This window comes from Vulpes vulpes, chromosome 14, assembly GCF_048418805.1.
Source record: "Vulpes vulpes isolate BD-2025 chromosome 14, VulVul3, whole genome shotgun sequence".
Taxonomy (NCBI): domain Eukaryota; kingdom Metazoa; phylum Chordata; class Mammalia; order Carnivora; family Canidae; genus Vulpes; species Vulpes vulpes.
The window spans coordinates 41,300,299-41,318,716 of record NC_132793.1 but is presented as its reverse complement, the minus strand read 5'-3'; the positions used below and the strand labels follow the sequence as shown (position 1 = coordinate 41,318,716).

The following is an 18,418-nucleotide window of genomic DNA, read 5'->3' as shown; positions in this document are numbered from 1 at the left end:
AAAGAAGATTGCCAACTTGTGCACTTTATTATGAAAAGAGCTTCTATTAAGAAGGTAAGATAGAAGGGCTCTAAAAAAAGATAGATGAACCTGGGTGGCTCAGTTGGTTAAGCTTCTGCCTTCGGCTCAGGTCTTGATCCTGGGGTCCTGGGATCCTCAGTAAGGAACCTGCTTCTTCCTCTCCCTCTGCTCTTACCTTGGCTAGGGCTTGAGCATGCGTGCACACTCTTTCTTTCTCTCAAATAAACAAATAAATAAAATCTTAAAAAAATAAGAATAAGGTCACAAGCTGGCAGAAAAGTAAACAATATGAGCAGAGTTCACAGAACAAAGTTCCTAGTCTATGAAAATATGCTCAATGTCCCTTGAAATACAGTAACTACAAATACTAAGAAGAGTGAAATGAATATATATGAAAATATATATATATATATATGAAAATGGATACATCCACAGTCATTAAGTGTGTATTTTGCTGCATGTAAATTATACCTGAAAATTCTTAGAAAACTGATTGGATGGGCAAAGATTACAATGCCTGATTGCAGAGTATATTGGCAAGGGGAGGAGGCAGCAGGTGCTTGTACTTGTTGTTAGTGGAATTGATACTACTACAGTTTTGGTGTAGTGTATTTGGTTTTAACATATGAACTTCATCTGAGTATTATTTAATCCTTGAACAGTTTTCTAATTGGACACCCTGCAAAGAGTAATTTAATTGAAAATGGTTTAGTTTTACCAAATATTTCTTTTAAAAGGACTTAGGTAGGTTTTCCAAAAGGTGTAGTGGTTATGATAGCCTCATGCATGTGTTCAGTCTGATTATCTTCTGAGTAATTGATGTGGTAGGAGTGTTTTGAGTATAGATGAAAGATCCCAATAGAGGAGTCTGTAAAATTAGTCATGTTATAAAGGGGTTACTAATTGTTTTGAAAATTGTCAACCATATATAAACAATGCAATTCATAATAATGCCTGCCACTTGCATTTCTTCAGTGGCAAGTATTTATTGAGTACCATCTGTGTGCAAGACAACATGCTAGGTGCCACAATAATGTGTTGTAGTAATGTGTTGTAGTAATGTGTTAGCAGAACTCCTTTTCCTTCATGAAGGATGAATTTCCTTCATTAATGATTAACTTATTGGCTTTATTCTCTGTAATTTGGATAAAAGTGGGATGCAGCTTTATAACTAGGCAACATCTCTAATTATAAGGGCGACCCCTAATAGGAGAATTGTGTCTGGATTAGGATGAACTGTATATAGACTATAAATGCATGTAGGAAGCCATAGCTTTGGATTTCCCTGAGTGCAGGGACTCTTAACTGAGTGTGTCTCTTGTGGACTGTGGAGGGCATGCCTGTACAAGAGATGTTGCCTCCTGTTGGGTGTAGGACTTTTAAGCCAAGGTGAGCCCCCTACATGTGTGAATCTCAGCCCTTCATGCCAAACACAATAGCTCCTGACAGCTGTGAGGACTGTTGAAGAGACTTTAGGAGGACCTTGCTGTCCAGTTGTTAGCTCTGCTGTCTTGCCAGGGGACAGAAGCCGAGTGTGGTCCATGGTAGTTTTGTTAGCCTGCATGTTTAACTGAGCTTAAGATGATCACCTTGTGGGCTGTTGCATTTATTTGAATAGCAATTGAAAAGTAAATAATAATGAAAAAATGCTATAATCTCTAAGGAGGACAACTTGGCAATTAAAAAAATCATACATATAAAATGATCACAAATTCCCTTTGAGGAATTTATTGGTACAGCTGTGTATATGGTAGGCAATTGCTGGTAAAACGGAAGATTAGAAAAAACCTGCATTTCCATTAATAGGAATTCCATAAATTATGGAATATCCATAGAGGGGAATGGAATTGTTAAAAAATAATGAAGTGAATTTATTTGTACTGAATTTTCTACGAGATATATTGAGTGAACATGGCACTATTCAGAATAGTATTTGTGCTGTTTGTTTAAAAGACAACAAAAATATGCTTGCATATGACCAGAATAACTGCAGGTTTACATAGCATATTGGGTTAAGAGTGGTTGCCTGTGGATGGGGAGGTATAAAGACTCTCTCTCTTTTTTGAGTATAGTGACACACAAGGCTACATTAGTTTCAGGTGTACAACATAGTGATTCAACATCTCTACATACTATGCTCACCACAAGTATAGCTACAATCTGTCGCCATACAACGCTATTACAGAATCATTGACTGTATAATCTGTACCTTTCCTATGACCCCTTTCTTTTGTTTTAGATGACATCCTAGGGAGTACTCTGCCCCTACCTCTCAGATTATGATTCCAAATACATAGAGAGCCCCTGTGTGCCCCACCTGGCTCCCTTTGCCTCTCCTGTCTCTATTTGCCTTGTCCCATTTCTAACCTGATTTTAGTGTTTATCATTCTTTTGTCAATATTTATACTTTTGCAACATGATAAAAAAAATGGGTATGTAGATTGTGGTATAGCCATACCTACATGGAGTATAATCCAGCAGTGAAAATAAATAAGTTTCATTTGCATGTAATCAACATGTGTAAATCTCAGAAGCCTGTGGTTGAGCAATGCTTATGCTTCTTTTTGAATTTTTACAATGTGCATATTCAAAACAGATGAATCCTTGAGGATTTAGGTTGTGTTTGTTTTTGGCAAAATGTCAGTATGTTACATGTTTGTCTTTTTCTTTCCCTTAGGTGATTTGTGTTGCAAATGTAGGTTTGCTAGGATGCCATAGTTCTGAATATTATAAGTACCCCATTGATTAAAGACTTAATGATTATTGACACTTTTTAGGGGGTGTGGGACAATACTTTTTACCTTTGCTTAATAGTTTATTTGGCAATTTTGGATAATTTATTAATCATGGTCAATTCCTTCCTGTTGATACTGCTTTTTACTAATTGCTGTTCTCTTTTATGGCTTAAATCATAGATTGCCCTCTTAGACTCCCCCACAGCCTTAAGTATGGAGGAGAAACTTCAGCAGAATGAAGCAAGAGTAAGTGATACCTTGACTTTCTATTTTTTAAATCCTAACTTTCGCTGTTATTTTAAGTGCATGCTTTTTAGTACTTGCTGTTTGAAACTCATTTTTCTCTCCTCATTTCACCTAACCCTCCCTCTTTGCCCCATCCCATTTTTAAGAACCACAATAGGGGTGCCTGGGTGGTTTAGTCAGTTAAGTTTCTGACTTCAGCTCAGGTGATGATCTCAGGGTCCTAGGATTGAGCCTTGCTGTCTGGGTTCCCTGCTCAGCTCTCTGCCCCTACCCCTGATTGCTCACTCTCTCTCTTTCTCAAGTAAGTTGTCTTTATGTATCTCATAATGTTCTCTATGACTTATTAAATGAGATTTGTCTGGTACGGATGGTTAACTGCAACTGAAATTCATGTGTAGGCAGTGCTGATGATGCAGTGAGGCTGCTGAGTCCCTCAGAACAGATGAGAACCCTGGGTCGGGGGAGGCCACGTTCAGCATTCATGAGACGGTGGTTCCCAGCTTAACAGTAGCTGAAGCATGACCAACATTTAGTTTTTTGTCATCCTTTTACTTTGTTTCCAGTGGGAAATGTGGTACTTGGAGAGTCTGAATACTTCAGGTGGCTGCCAAGTTTCCCTTAAGCTAGTGAGAGTCAAGGCAGAAGAATGAGTGGTAGTGAGTGACTGGCAGAGAAAGGAGCCCTGGAGATGTGACCTGACGCCAGTGCTGGTGTGCAGGCACTTTCTGAAACCCAGTTTCATGGCTGACCTGGTTCTATACTATTTTTGTTTTGAAAGAATAGTCCTCTGTGGAAAGAAAAACAGGCATTGAGAACATTTTTAGGGTTGAATTTTGTTCACTGTGCTGAATGGTTAAAACAGATTGAGAAAGAAAATTGGATTCTGTTGGTAAGGTCTTCAAGAATACACAATATTGAAAATATAAATTGGATTGTAGTTAGGAACGTGTTGACACTTCCCTAGATAATTATGCTGATGAATTTGCTGATAATAGCATTAGTAAAAACATTAGTTTCTTAATCCCTATTTTTCTCATGAAATTTTATATTTTAGTACTTCAAATTCTAATTTTGAGTGCTTTGAAATGTCCAGATGTAGTCTTAAATTGTTTTTTTACTAATAGTTTTTAGGAATACCTAGCAATTTAATAAAAACCAATAAACATTTTAATTTGAAAGCATTACACATGCTGTGACAGAAATGACTACCTATCTTGTTCATAACAATTTGTAAGTTTTAATCTAGTTTTTTGCTGACCTTTTCAGTCGTTTGCTATCAGCTTGGCTGTAAATCTTGTCACCTGATCGTTTGTTAGAGGTGGTATCACATTTGTTTTATAAATGAAGATTATTTGCTTTAAATTCAATAGTAAAACCAATTCAAGGCATACTTAACGATTTGTTTAAAGCTAGAATTATTTGATTGATTGGAAAAGGATTGATCAGCTTGTCGTTTCTTCAGGGAACACATACCTGTTGGTGAAATGCAGAAGGATTTACTGTTGAATGCTGTATTTCTCAGATAAATTGCCAGTGAGAATCTGGTAACTGATTATTTTCATAAATTGGTAAATTCAATACACCAATCTTATCTTTTCCTGTAGGGAGAGAAGGCATAAGACTACTCCCTCTCTGAAAGCGTTTCCAAAACAATCCCTGAGAGCCACGTGGCTTTAATTGCTATCATTAGAGGCTGAGGTTGGCATCACTCAGGGGATGAAAGAGCAGAGTATATGTGCAGTTCTAGGCAGCAAAGGCAGTCTTTGCAAACCATTAAAAACCCGGAAAAAGCAAGGCTAGAGAGGGTCAGTCCTGTGTCTTTTATTTATTTATTTTTAACCAAGAAGAAAAATGGCTTTTGACTTTACTAACTAGTAAAAATGAGGAGTATGATTTTAGCTCAGTCCAGTCATGTTTGGGGTAAATGGAGTAAAATGAGTGACCGCTGAACAGTTGGGTACAGGTGGGTTAGATATGTCTTGGTTTTCCTCTTGGGTAAACTGTCACTCTGGTGTCTCCACCTCTTGTCAGTCACACAGGCTTTCAGTCAGGAAGGTTTCTGCCATGGATGCCTTTTCTAGTTACCATACTCAATGCACGTGGGCAGTGTTCTCCTCTTGGAAGAGAGTGCCAGCAGGTGTGTTTGGGCACGCACTTTGGGCTGGCTAAGTCAGCTAACCTCTCAGTGGGAAGAGCAGTGTGGAGGGGAATCTGAATGGGAGTGGGGAGCTGACACAAGTGCTAAATTAGAGGAAGAGAGGGGCTTTGAAAGGACGAGAGTCATGTGTCTAATCATGTCACCCCCATCACTCTGTTTTAGCTTCAGGCATACTCCTTTCACAGGATATATTCTTTTTTTTCTTTTTTCTTTTTTTACTGTTTTTTCCTACTTCTTGGTCAGGTACTAGATCAGCATATCACTGAAGTACTTACGAGAATTACTTACTAGGACCATTGAAAAAGTTTTATGGAATTGGAAGAATATTTTCACTGAATCTGAGCAGCTATTTCCACCTGTGCTGTATTCAACATTTGGGGATGTTTTCTCCCTTAAATAACAGTAGACTGGAAAGAAGCTGATTTTTATCAAAAGATTTTTGCTTCTACTAAAAGAGTTAATTAAAGAGCTATCTTTTTTTTTTTTAAAGAATGAGATTTATAATTAGCTAAAACAGATTAGCTCTTAAAGAAATTAGCTGAGAAAGCAGATTATCTCTTAAAGAAAACTGCAGCATCCAAGGTGATTTAATCATCACATCTAATTAGAAGGAAACAGAAATCACTGTTTTTTAGGACTTAAAGTATAATCAGGAAAAATTAACCCATTTAATGCTGCCCTGTGATTCTTAAACTTGTCATTTTTGGTTAATATTCAAAGAAGCAGCTTTTATTTAAGTATACTGTGAAAAGAGTGTTATAAAACTCTAGGTACCTTGATGAATTTTTCCCTATTCTTTCCTCTGCCTTAGTGTGGGTCGTAGGATGAGATCCGCTTGTTGGATTTATCTTTGGTGTTGGTTCTTTCAGAGATTGAAATTGCTATATAATTAAATATATTGTGCATCCTCTATAAGCTAGGACACTTTCTGGAAGAAAACCATAGTAATTTTCTTATGGAGCAATCACACATGTATTTTTCCTTTTAGGTTCAAGAATTGACCAAGGAATGGACAAATAAGTGGAATGAAACCCAAAATATCTTGAAAGTAAGGACTGTAGTAAGGGGCCATAATCTTACTATCTTGGCTTGAATAGGTAAAACTTTTTTTCTTTCTCCCTCAAATATGGCTATTACGTGTTTTGCTTAAGGTAATATCAGTAACTTTTGGGGAATTGGGGTTCTGGTTTGATTTTGAAGAAACGGAAATAAAACTATGAGACGTCGAAGCTCTGTGTGTTTTAGCAAGTAGAGGGGATGCTGATGCTTAAGGTATATGTTTCTACTTGTTGGGGTTTTTCCATCTGTGACTCAGCCCATATTAAACTCACCTTAATGTTCAAGGGCATCCACTTTGCCTTCCTGCTTTTGTGAAATCCAGCATAAAAACAGCATGTTAAATGAGGAAAAAAATATGTCCCATGGCAATACTGTAGAGTGCGCTGCATAACATGGCTAGGTCTCAGAAATTTTTGGACTAGAATTTTGATCTGTTGTCTCAAGGGCTTGGCAGATGTGGTCTGCCTGTTTGGGGAGGGTCATTGTGAAAGGATATCACCAGTGGCCTCCAGTTTTCATCCTCAGAATGCTTCAAAATACACGTTTTCTTCATGTTCCCAGTTTTTGCTGAGTTGCAGAAAAGCTGAGTCATCTGTTGAGGGTCAGCTGTGGCAGGCGTGAAGTTCAGACTTGAGTATAAGCTTTGATAGCGTCTTCACTCATGTGAGAAGGTGATTCAGAGACTGCTGAATCCTGGGCTTGTGTTTGAGGCCTCCTTAGACAAAACTTCCCCGAAGGAGTGACGTCCCCTATACCACTGGGAAGCTGGATAAAGTTTAGCTGCATGTCTTGGCAGAACCCTACTTTGGATCCCCTGCACATGAAAACGGGGCAGCCACTTAACTGTGTCATGGGGGCAAGCTCTTGAAGGCCTAATTAGCCAGTTTTGTGTCTCACAGCACTGAGAGGGGTCAGCAGCATATTGTATAAAGTTCTCCAGGTGCCATTTAGGTGGCTTGGCCTGCTCTGGGGCTGCACGAGACTGTTCTCATAAGGGGGAGGTTGCGCTGTGCTTTGCAGCCTGGGTGGGTTGTGAGAGTCTGAGACATATTTCCGGTTACAGGAAGCACTGCCCTAAATGACTGTGTCTGAGTCCTGACGTTCTTGTCTACCCTCCTGGTTCTGATGATAGTGTTAATATTATCTTGAGGTACCTCCTCAGTATTTCCTGTGTTGAGAGATTTTTGTGCAGGAAACGGAGCCAGGACTTCACTTGCATGTCAGGGGAGTCGGATGTGGAATAAACACCTTCACCCCCCAGACATGGGTAGTTTTCATCCTGTAGCAGACTCAGCTCTCAGAGGTAGTGCCACCACCTCTGTCTGTGAAGCTCACATTGTTTGACCTTTCATGGCACAATATATGCTTTCCTCAGTAAATGTACAAAGAGAGAGGATGGAAATCTGTTCCATATAAGGAAGAGAGAAACCAAATAGTAAACTCTAAAAATTAGTGCATATAGTGCCACTTAGCACAGGTGCACCAATACATTGAAAGACTTCAGTCTCCCCCTTCTGTTGTGGGCTCTCCTGGTCCTCGGAGGAGAGGTTTTGTAACAGCCCTGAAGGAATCTGCCCAGAGCCACCATGATGAACCTGCCAGCTTTTGTTAGGCTTTTCCTCATAAGGTGATTCTGGGCCCTGAGCTAAGTTATCCTCCAGTTCCAATTCTATTATTCCTAAATCTTTTTCTTTTTTATGACTTGTCAAATGAAAAGAGTGGAAATGTGATGTGTGCTAGGTATTAAAGGTTATGAGAAAGACTAATGATGTTTCACAGTTTTCCCGTCTCTTGCTCTTGTAAGCCCATTTTGGATTTCTCTGCTAGTATTTGTGTTTTAAATCTGTAGTCGTTTTTTGTTCACATTTGATATTTTGAGGGCTATCTTCCTCTCATTGGAAGATAGTGTCTGAGGCTTAAAAAAAAAAAGCAGCTACTCAGATGCTGTTTGGAGACATTCTTTGGAAATTGATGAAAAAAGGGATTGTTATCTGATGAATTTGTATCTGTGTGGTTTGTGAAATACTTTTCCATATTTCTGTTGTGTCAGTCAGCTTTTGCTCCAGTAATGCTGTATAGAACCCACTCCAACCCAGTGGCTTGAAGCAACATTTTCCCTCATGCATGTGTAGGTTGGCTGGGGGTTGGCTGGGCTAGCCTGGTTTGGTTGGGCTTGGGTCCAGGCTGTGGGTGAGTTCTGGGTCTGCTCCACATGTCTCTCATCCTCTTGGACTACCTGTTGTCTGGGACATGCTCTTCTCATGGCGTTGGCCAGTGTACAAGCAGGCAGGCCTAGTTGTGTCTTGAGCTTCTCATGCCTGCTGGCATTACATTGACCAAAGAAGGTCACTTGGCTGAACTGAAAATCAAGGGGGAAAGGAAGTATACTTCATTCACAATAAGGCGATGCCAAGGTTATAAATGTACAACCTGCTTTGAGATCGGTTGTATAATTTACACATGCCCATGTTGAAAATGTGGTCTTTAAATTCTGAGAAGTTGCTCTTCTGGTGAATTTACCCATTTTGTAGACACAGACCAGTGAGCCAGGAAATTCTCAGGATTATGTTCATTGTCAGAACCCACTTGTTGACTCTGCCAGTTTGTCAGTTATTGTCCTTTCCAAGCCCCAAATTCTGAACATCCAAGGAGTGACCTTTGGGGAGAAGAACAAAGAGTGTTAAAATATCCCAGAAATTGAAGGGAGAGGTGAGGGCTGATTTGGTGTGTTGGCACTGCGAGTGCCTGCCTTCTTGCTTTTTCTTGTCCAAGTTTATCAGTGAGTCATTTCAGAGGAGACACATGGGTATTGTTTGAAGAGAAGACCAAGGAAAAGAGCATAACCCATCTTCTTAGTCCTCAGAATGATCTTTGTTGGTGTTGAGCTACCTGTGCTGGTTGCTTGTATCTCCACCTTCAGTTAGGAGACTCGGGATTAGTTTATTGGCATATGTCACATGGAGTTGCTTCAGGAATATATGGGAGCCTCCTCATGCAACAGTAGGAGTTTCAGTCAGTGTGGAAGACAGAGGTCCCTTAATGTCAGCATTACACTTGGAAATCCTTTCATTTCCCTGGAAATCACTAGATCCTGAGCTCCTGGATTCTCGCAAGCCAAAGAGTAACTGATGCCTTCTTTTAATTTGGTCTGTGGCCGCCCTTGCTCTGGATGAGTGATCCAAGGTCCTCTCAAGTGGGGTGGTGGGAGAGTGGAAGGCTGCTGGCCAGATTTGTGCTCTGACAAAGGGTGAAGGCTCTCTATAGCCAGGCTGGTGGCACCATGGCGACAATGACAGAGCCTCAGGCTTTGATCTGTGAAACTCTGATCTCAGGCTTCAGTTCTCTTTCTGAGTAATTGGGTCCTGACACTAAACCACAACTGTCATAGACTCTGCTCCCTAGCTTGGAAATTAGGGTGAATGGCGACCTCTTCCCTGGGTCCCAGTTAACAGAGTAAGAGAGAGTAAAGTAGTTGGGGTTATTGTGAAAGTGGCTAATGAAGGTAGAAAGTATGTTAGTCTTAAGGAGGCCGTTCTTGGACAGTTAGGTAATGAGAGTTTTATTATCCTCCATGATGTGCTCTGTATTCATGCTCTTGCCCCTTAACCTGCCTTCCTTAGTTTTATTAATCTTCATTTTCTGGAAATGAAAGTCCAGACTCCCAGAGGCACCAGTGTCTTCAGTGCTCTGTTTACTTTGACAGTTCTCCTTGCCCAGCACCTCCGGCATCCCACCCACCCTGTCAGTGTCCGGCTGGTCCTGGAGCATACCTGCACGTCAGGTCTCTTAGTGTTTCTTGGCATGTGTTGCTCCCCATTCCATATGCTTCCCCTTTCTGGCCTGTCAGAATCCATGGGGAAGTTACCTCTCTCTGGTTACACTTCTCCCCCATTTCCCATCTGGAATGATTTTGCTCTCGTTGGACCTTTATAGCATTTGGTTTTACCCCTGTCACAGCATCCATCATAATCTGAGGTTGTGGCCTTGGTTTCTCCTTCTGAACAGGAGCAGGGTCTGGGCAAGGACCATCTCTTTATCATTCTGGGAGCCAGCTTCTGGAACTCTGCTTCTTGCAGAATAAGCATGCAGCAAAAACTTAACCACATTTAAGTAATGCCAAGAAACAAAAACCAAGAGCTTTATATTAATTTGCTAGGGTTGTCTCATGAAATATCACAAAATGGGGGCTTAAAGAGCAGAAATTTATTTTCTCTCCGTTCTGGAAACTGGAAGCCCAAGATCAAGGTGTCGGCAGGGTTGGTTTCTCCTGAGGCTTCTCTTCTTGGCATGCAGTTGGCTCCCTTCTCTCTGTGTCCTAACATGGCCTTTTCTTACTGTGCCAGGACTGCTGGTCATCCTCTGTATATCCTGATCTCCTCTTTTTGTAAGGACATCACTCAGATTGTACCCTAAATGCTTCATTTTAGTGTATTTACTTCATTAAAGGCCCTGTCTCCAGACACAGTTTTGTCCTGAGGTACTAGGGATTAGGACTTCAACACCTGAATTTTCAGGGGGCACAATTCAGCGCGTAAGAGCCTGGAAGCATATAGAGCTGATGACATGGTGGGAGAAGTAACACGGAGTGTTGTGCCGGCATGGTCTTCCTACCTCCACCTTCCATCATATGTTCCTCGTTCTTCTTTGAAAGGCTTGTATGTGAGTGTGTGTGTTTTATTCTTGGAAGGAACATGGTTGGCTACATTCCTTTAGATTATAGTCCAGTCCTTCCTTTGGTTCAGGTAGGTATTCGCCATTCCAAGTGTGGCTCCTGGACCAGCGGCAGCGTCATCATCTGAGAGCTGGTGAACAGTGTAGGCTCTCGAGCTCCACCCCATATGTACTAAGTCAGAATCCAAGATTCTGGGATCTGCATCATAATGTTTGAGGAAAGCTGGGACAGTCCTGGGCTTCTTTGCCCTCAGATCCCTTCTCCGCCCTCTCTGACTCTGCCCTGGGTTATCATGGGGGACTGACTCCTAGGGGGCTGCCCTCCTTTGGGTTCCTACATGACTCCCTGGGAGATTGGAGTGAGAAAGCAGACCTCTTCTGCTCCAGTTTCTTGTAGCATCTGCATGGCCCATTCCGGGTGCAGCTCTGGCCTTGTCACTGTGTCCCTCCTGCCCAGGAGTGATTTTGGTTCCTACTTTTGTTAGTGTGCGGGTGGCCTCACCATCCCCAGTGGCTTTTAAGCTCCTCTTTCAGCCAGGTAGCCAGTTCCCTGTATTTAAAGCCTTTGGGATGTCAGCACGGAAGTAGCTTCTGTCTCAGGGTTTGACCTGGTCTGGTACCAGAGTCCCACATCCCGGTCTCTTGACATGCTACGCCAGCTCTGAGAATCCGTGTTGACTTTTCTTTTCTTTTTGATTTCTCTTTCTAGTCTCTTAGAGTGCTTCCCTAGCATGTTTTCATCCTGCCTGAATTTGTGTTAAACTGTGATAACTCTCTTGGGTCTTGGAACTTAATGCTGTGATAAATCCAGCATCTATAAGCCTTGGGATGAATGCATTCCTGAGGCCTGGATATCAGTTCCCCTCCTGCTTAGCTTCAGTACTGTGCTGCCTGCTTAGTGTTTGAAGTGGTTTATAAAGTGACCACTTAATACCCCTCCCGTGTGCCTTTTACCTTGGCTTTTTATAAATTGTTTGTTTTACTGCTGATGAGTTTTTTCACATAATGAGTCTCCAAATGCATTGTCCATTTCCACTTTCTTTCCCTCCACCCTGCCCTTCACATGCCTCTTTGGTTTGTGTGCTCTGTACACATTTTGGTTTCTCAGTTCTAGCATTTTATACACGACTGAAAAAATGCTCAAAGATATGTTCTCTGACTTCCAAATAACTCCTTGAGTTCTGTGCTTCAGAATACATCACAGTCAGTTTGGACTGCAGCATAAAGCTCTCAAGTGTCTGACAGATGGTGCGGCAGAAGGGAGTGCTGACTCTGTGCAGGTCTGTCCAGAGCCGAGCTGCAAAGTGCTGCCTGCAGGCTTGAGAGTGTGCTCGGTGTGAATCCCTCCAGCACTGCCTACTTTTCTAATTTTTTAGGAGGGAGGGTCTCCTCCTTACTGAAAACATTTCCTTTGATTACTCAGGATCTGACTTGCTTTTGTGTTTTCATTGCCCTGCGCAGGGCATCTGACTGTGACTTGGCACAAGGCTAGGTCGGGGAGGAAGCAGGCTGCTGATATGCAGTCTGCAACTGGAGAGACTTGCCCTTGAAAAGTGAGCTAGTTGTATAAGTTGAATGAAAGTTGTTTTGTTTTTTCCCCCAGACATTAATTAAACAGATTTTTTTTCCTCACGCACAGTAAACAATGTTTGTTGAACGGAATTTGGAGGGTGGAGCATATGTGAATCTCTGTGATAGTGGGATCCTAATGCAAATGATTTAAGTTTAACTTGTGCTGGTGTCTTAATATTCCCTCTCTGGGGAAGAGAAGAGGCAGGATACGACAAGTCCATGGCAGAGCTGGATAAAACTTCGATGGAAGAAGAAAGTGTCTTACTCTTTCAGAATGTTTTGACTGATAAGAGACAGAGTAAAATGAAATTGGAATCCTTTCTTGGTTTAAGGTTTTCTGAGCTTAAATTTCATGGATAGGCTTCTTTTAAACTAACTTATTTCTGTTTTATGATAGAATCAGTCACCTGAACTTTTGTGTCTGGAAGATTATGGCAACCTATAAAAGATTTTTTTCCCCCTAGGCTGTCTGTAGTTCTCCATTTCATGGAGCAAACATGTGTTGGGGAGTATAATGAGTTTGGAAGCAGCGCTAATAATGGGGGCTGTTGCTCAGGAGCTTGTGGTGGGCCTTTGGATTCCTGCTGCCCAAGGCACCAAATCCTGTTTGTAGAAAACCTACAAACAAATCATGGGAGAGATGATGCTTTATGTGGCCTTTGTCTCCTTTAGATGTGGTTAATCTTGACCTCTTCTTGGTACAAGAATTGAACCCGGGGATAGCTCTAGGACAGAATTTTATTTATGGACATTGATTTTGCCCAGATTTTGGATGAGGGAGGGGACATTTGTTTCAACCATGGGTCACATTCCTTATTCGCAACGTTTGGGCATTTGATGGTTCAGAATTCTGCCCTCACATAGACTCGCATATTGTTTATAGCTTGTAATAGCCTCTAAAAATACAGTGTCTCTAGAGCTAATTTGGCTACGTGAATTTCCAAGTGTTCATCCAAGCAGAGATTGGCTACCGTAGGTGTTTTAGAAGTCAGTGCTCTCTCCCCTTTGGTTTTCATTGTGAAGAGAGAGTCAGTCCAGCTCAGCTCCTGCTTATTACTGGTGTCCATGTGCAGGTCCTGCCTCTTTACGATCTCAGTAACTGCATTGTGAGTTTCATTTTTAAAAGTTTTAAAAACTTTATTTTCAAACTTTTGAAAGCTTTTCGGTAAAGAAGGGATGAAAGTTGGTGAGCATTTTTTTTTTTTTGGACATACCAATATCCTAACCTAGGATTGCTGCCTATGTTGATAAAGAAATTCTTAGTGTTACTGTGAATTTAAAAATATTTTCTCTATAATGGCTTGCCTTGCTTGACTCACTTTATCTCTTCCATCCATCTACCCACCATCCATTTCATGCATCCATCCATTCCTGTTCTCTTCTCTCTCCTTCCCTCATTCAGTAGATGCTGTCAATAAACACATGTTTAGTATATTAGACATAGTTCCAAGTACCGAGTATAACCAGTGAATAAAGCAAAAAAAAAATCCCTGCCCTTGTGGAGACTATTATATCCTAGTGCTAGAAGACTCCCCCGCCCCCAGTTGGGCATTCATTTGTAAAACTCCCATAACTTCTCCTCTCCTTTTAAAAATATTTGTTGGGGCACCTGTGTGGTTCAGTTGATTTAAGCCACACATCAGGCTCTGTGCATGGAGTCTGCTTCAGATTCTCTATCCCTGTTTCTCCCACTTCACTCATTCTCAAATAAATAAATAACATCTTAAAAAAATTGATTTATTAACAAAATAACTCACTCCTGATGTGTGATGTCTGAGGCCTCAGATTATGTAAACTACATGTCTTTTTCAGTTCTAGTATTTTATTAAATGTATTAAGTAAATTTATTAATATATGTCTATAGTGCTTTGAAAAGCCCCAGAAGTGTAGAAAGCATTTTTATTTTTTATTTTTTTAGAGAGCACGGGGGAAGGGGTAGAGGGATGGGGGAGAGAGAATTTTAAGCAGGCTTCACACCCAGCATGGGAGCCCAATACAGGGCTTGATCTTACGACCCTGAGATCATGGCCTGAACTGAAATCAAGATTTGGGTGCTTAACCAACTGAGCCACCCAGGTACCCAGCATAGAAAGCATTTTTAAAGTTGATATTCATTAGGATGTGAATGAGGATATAGTTTCTGTTTTGTTTGTTGCAGAATGGTCTGAATGCTGAATAAATGGAAAGCTAGAAAGGCTCCACTTGGGGTTATGTTACTAGAGAGGTTGTTTATGAATGAGCTCATAAATGTATGCTTATCATTCCTTCTGTTAGGTTATAAACTCCTTGAGGTCAGGGAACATGTTCAATCATTTTTGTATATCTCATAAATTCTAGTGCTTTGTATACTAGTTCTTTATAACTAGGAAGAGTTCACTAAATAATGGTTGAACTCACCAGCTATGTTCTCCCATTTCTGAGAATGTTTCAGGACAAGTTTGAGGACTTTTGCTGCATAACAGTCTGCCCTAAAACCTACTGGCTTTAGAGACTCATTGTTTTCCATGATTTTGTGGTACAGACTGGCTCAGCAGATTCCCAGGATGGTCCAGGATGGCTGGTGGTTGGCTCAGTGTCAGCTGTGGATGATCTCGCCTTGTTTCTTTCATCCTCAGGCTCATTTATATGCTGGTTTCCAGGGAGGATAAAGCCCACTATTGAAGCTTTTTTCAAACTTTCATTGGTAATATCTCCTTGGCTAAAGATACTCATATAGTTAAAACCAGAGTTAGGTATGAGGGAATTACCCAACTACATGGGTTCTGGGTGAGCAGTGATTCTTTTCATTTTTGCAAAAAACTGACCACAAGCATCTTTTTCTCTGTTCTTCTTGTCCCCTTGCCTTACCAACCAGCCCCAGTGGTTTGCAGCTATGTTTGTATGTGTGTGTGTTCTTACCTTTTCATAGAGGACAGTATGGAAAAGAGAGAGGATTGGGATGGGGGTTGCAATAAAAATGACTTGAGAGAGCATTTTAAGAATTTGTTTGCCCTACTCTGTAGACTAATGTGGATGACTTTGTGTCTGTTTGAGCACAAGTCACCTACAAAATTCCCAGGTGTAAAAACCCTTTATCTTTTTTAGGGCATTCACACATACTATCTCATTGGCTCTTTCTTGATCTGAAACAAGAGAAAAAAAGATGTGATTGCACCTGACATAGTATGAACTTGTTAATTTGTCAACCTCTCATGAAAGTTAGACCCTGATGTTAATTTCCATCAAACTGCTTGTTCTTCCTTTTCTAAAGTTCTGCTCTTGCAACTGTTTTTTAAGATGAAGGGCAGAGTAATACTGTTCATTGTTCTCTGCAACTGGGACTTGGTAATTAATGGGGGAGACCACTGTCAACACTACGGCACTGGGGGTTGACTGAAGAACTTAGCAGGGTCAGAGGCTAAGCGAGCCATTCCCAGAACCAGCTCTGATACTTTTAATAATGCCAAGGCTACCGTATTTTCCATGGCAGTTTTCATCTTGAAGGAACTGCTCATAAATAAAGGCAATGCAAGTATATGTTGGTTCTTACTTTTGAATAACGTTTCTGGAGCAAAAGGCTCAGAAATAAGTCAAGTGCACCCTGTTAAATGTTGGAACCATGCAATAAATTATTTTGAATACGTAGGGGATTTTCCTTCTGATCTTTTGCAGTGAGGCATGTGCACTGACGGGCTCTTACTGCATATTTATTGCCACGGTCAGGGAGGAAAAGATGGGTTGTATGAAAGTGTGCTTTATGTACACCTGAATTCACTGGGTGTGCTAAAGTGTAGAAACTTGGGTTTTTTTTGGAAGGAGGGATTAAAAAGTGACCATTTCATGGTACAGATCAGTTTACTGTTCATGTCACCCAGGAGCACATCTGACTCACCTTGGATGAGTTCTAGCAGTTGTGAGTTTGGAGAGGAGTACATGCTCTGGGGAGTGGGGTGGACGTGGAATGAGGAGATGGCTCATAGCCTACCTTACCTAGAGACCTTAGCCTTTGCATTCTTCTGACCTTCGTCATCTTGACCTCTCCGTTTCTCAGACCCTCACTGTGTGATGCAGACAATAATCGTACCTATCATGTAAGGTGACAAATGAACACGTACAGGATTTTTTAAAAAAGATTTTATTTATACATGAGAGACAGAGAGAGATTGGGGCATAGACACAGGCAGAGAGAGAAGCAGGCTCCATGCAGGGAGCCTCATGTGGGACTCGGTCCCAGGACTCCAGGATCCTGTCCTAGGCCGGAGGCAGGCACTCAACAACTGAGCCACCCAGGTGTTCCCACTTATAGGATGTTTAGAGTGGTGACCAGCACATAGTTAGGTGTAAGAAATTTCAGTACTGTTAACTACTTGGTTGCTAGTAATAGGTGTCTTCCCAATTGGGCAGGGAAAAAAAATCATATATATGGAAGCTTTCAAAAGTATATAATTTTATGCAGTTACAATGTGGCATTACTTCCAAGACATTTTATGGTATAGCGTTTTATGTTTGTTTATTTCAAGTAATAGAAAATCCAATTCCAGACTTGCTTAAATGATAAAGGGGTTTATTAGTTCATAGAAGAGTAATGGTTTGGAGGTAGCATGGGATTTAGGCATGGTTTGATCAGGGCTCTGGTTGTCTGGGATTGTTATTGGATTTGCCTTTTTGTTATATTGACTCTTCATGCATTCTGCTCTTGGAATGGCAAAGCAAGAGCAGTAGTTATAACTTTGTATTCACCTACAGCACCATGTAAATTTGAGGTGTCTGGGTTTCATAGTCCCCAACAGAATTCTGAGCTTAGCACTGAGTGGTGCATTTTTGAACCAACCCATGGGGCCAGGGAGATACCCTGTGCTGACTGGCCTTGGTTTGGGTTATCTAAATCAATCACTTTGATAAGGGAATGGGTGACCCTGATGGGTTGAGATGAATCAGGGCCCAACTGTGAGCTGGGGTGAGGTCAAGACCACTGGCCACAGCAGCTGTGTGCGAGAGTGGGTGAATCTTGGTGATGCCATCCTTGTTTTCCACCACAGACAGAGAATCCGGTTGCTTACTGGAGTGGAAGGTATCCTCATTGCAAACAGGAGATGCAAGGTAGTTGAAACATTGCTTTATTTTGTAAGAGAAAGTGTTTCTGAGTACTTCCTTTATGACTCAGAAGTCCTATATTCAGCTGGAAAAGTATGTGAAAGGGCCAGCTGAATATCTGGACTGTGGTGTGAAGATTTGATATGAGAGAAACTGCTCTTTTTTGTGTTAGAATTGAAAGATGGCACACAACGAATTCCGTGTATTTAAATACATTTTCCTCTTCTCCTTTAGATTGTTTACATTATTTGATATGAACTCCCAATGTGGGTGTGTTCTCCTCTCCAGGTTTTCATATGTAGCATTGAATTTAGCTTAATTTCCAGTTGACCCCTTTAGCTTGATGTTTCCCAGCCTAGTCTACCTAGCAACAGTTACCATGAGCAGAGAGCTGGTATTGGCCTCCATCTGTAACACAACAGCAGGTTTTAAGAGATTACTTTTTCCTTAGTATTCTGCTTGATTTTGCCTTTGCATTATTCAAGGATGACAGCAATTTCTCTTAGCTCCAGGCAGCAAAGCCCCAAGTATTTAAAGCAAAAGTGATGGTTTTAAGATGTATGTATCTGTAAAACAGTATAATTAGCAAGTGGGCATCTACTGAGCAAAAAATATGGACCTTGGCAGCGTGTGGATATTTATTACCAGTATATTTTGTTATTTGCAAGGGAGGGGAGATGGCTATATGTTTCTAATATCTCGTGTAATACTCTAGAGCACAGCTTTGCCAACTAAAAATAACTTTCCCGAGCAAGTTGTCTATGTCTCATCGACGAGTGGAGTTAGTTTCAAATAGTTGTGATTTCCCCTTGAAGGAGTGTAAGAACAAAGGTGTCACTGAAGGTGGTCATTTTCTTCTGGATCCTGTACACTCTGTACTAAT

At 41.1% G+C, this 18,418-nt stretch overlaps 1 protein-coding gene across 35 annotated transcripts in view; it reads left to right on the top strand.

The window, feature by feature from the left end:
* LOC112922739 (kinesin-like protein KIF16B) overlaps window positions 1-18,418 on the top strand; it is a 314,279-nt gene that overhangs the window by 65,284 nt on the left and 230,577 nt on the right. For all 35 annotated transcript variants that reach the window (XM_072736435.1, XM_072736422.1, XM_072736421.1 and 32 more), the window contains 2 exons: window positions 2,937-3,002; window positions 6,149-6,208. In XM_072736435.1, coding sequence (XP_072592536.1) covers window positions 2,937-3,002; window positions 6,149-6,208 — 126 coding nt within the window. The remainder of the gene's footprint in view (window positions 1-2,936; window positions 3,003-6,148; window positions 6,209-18,418) is intronic.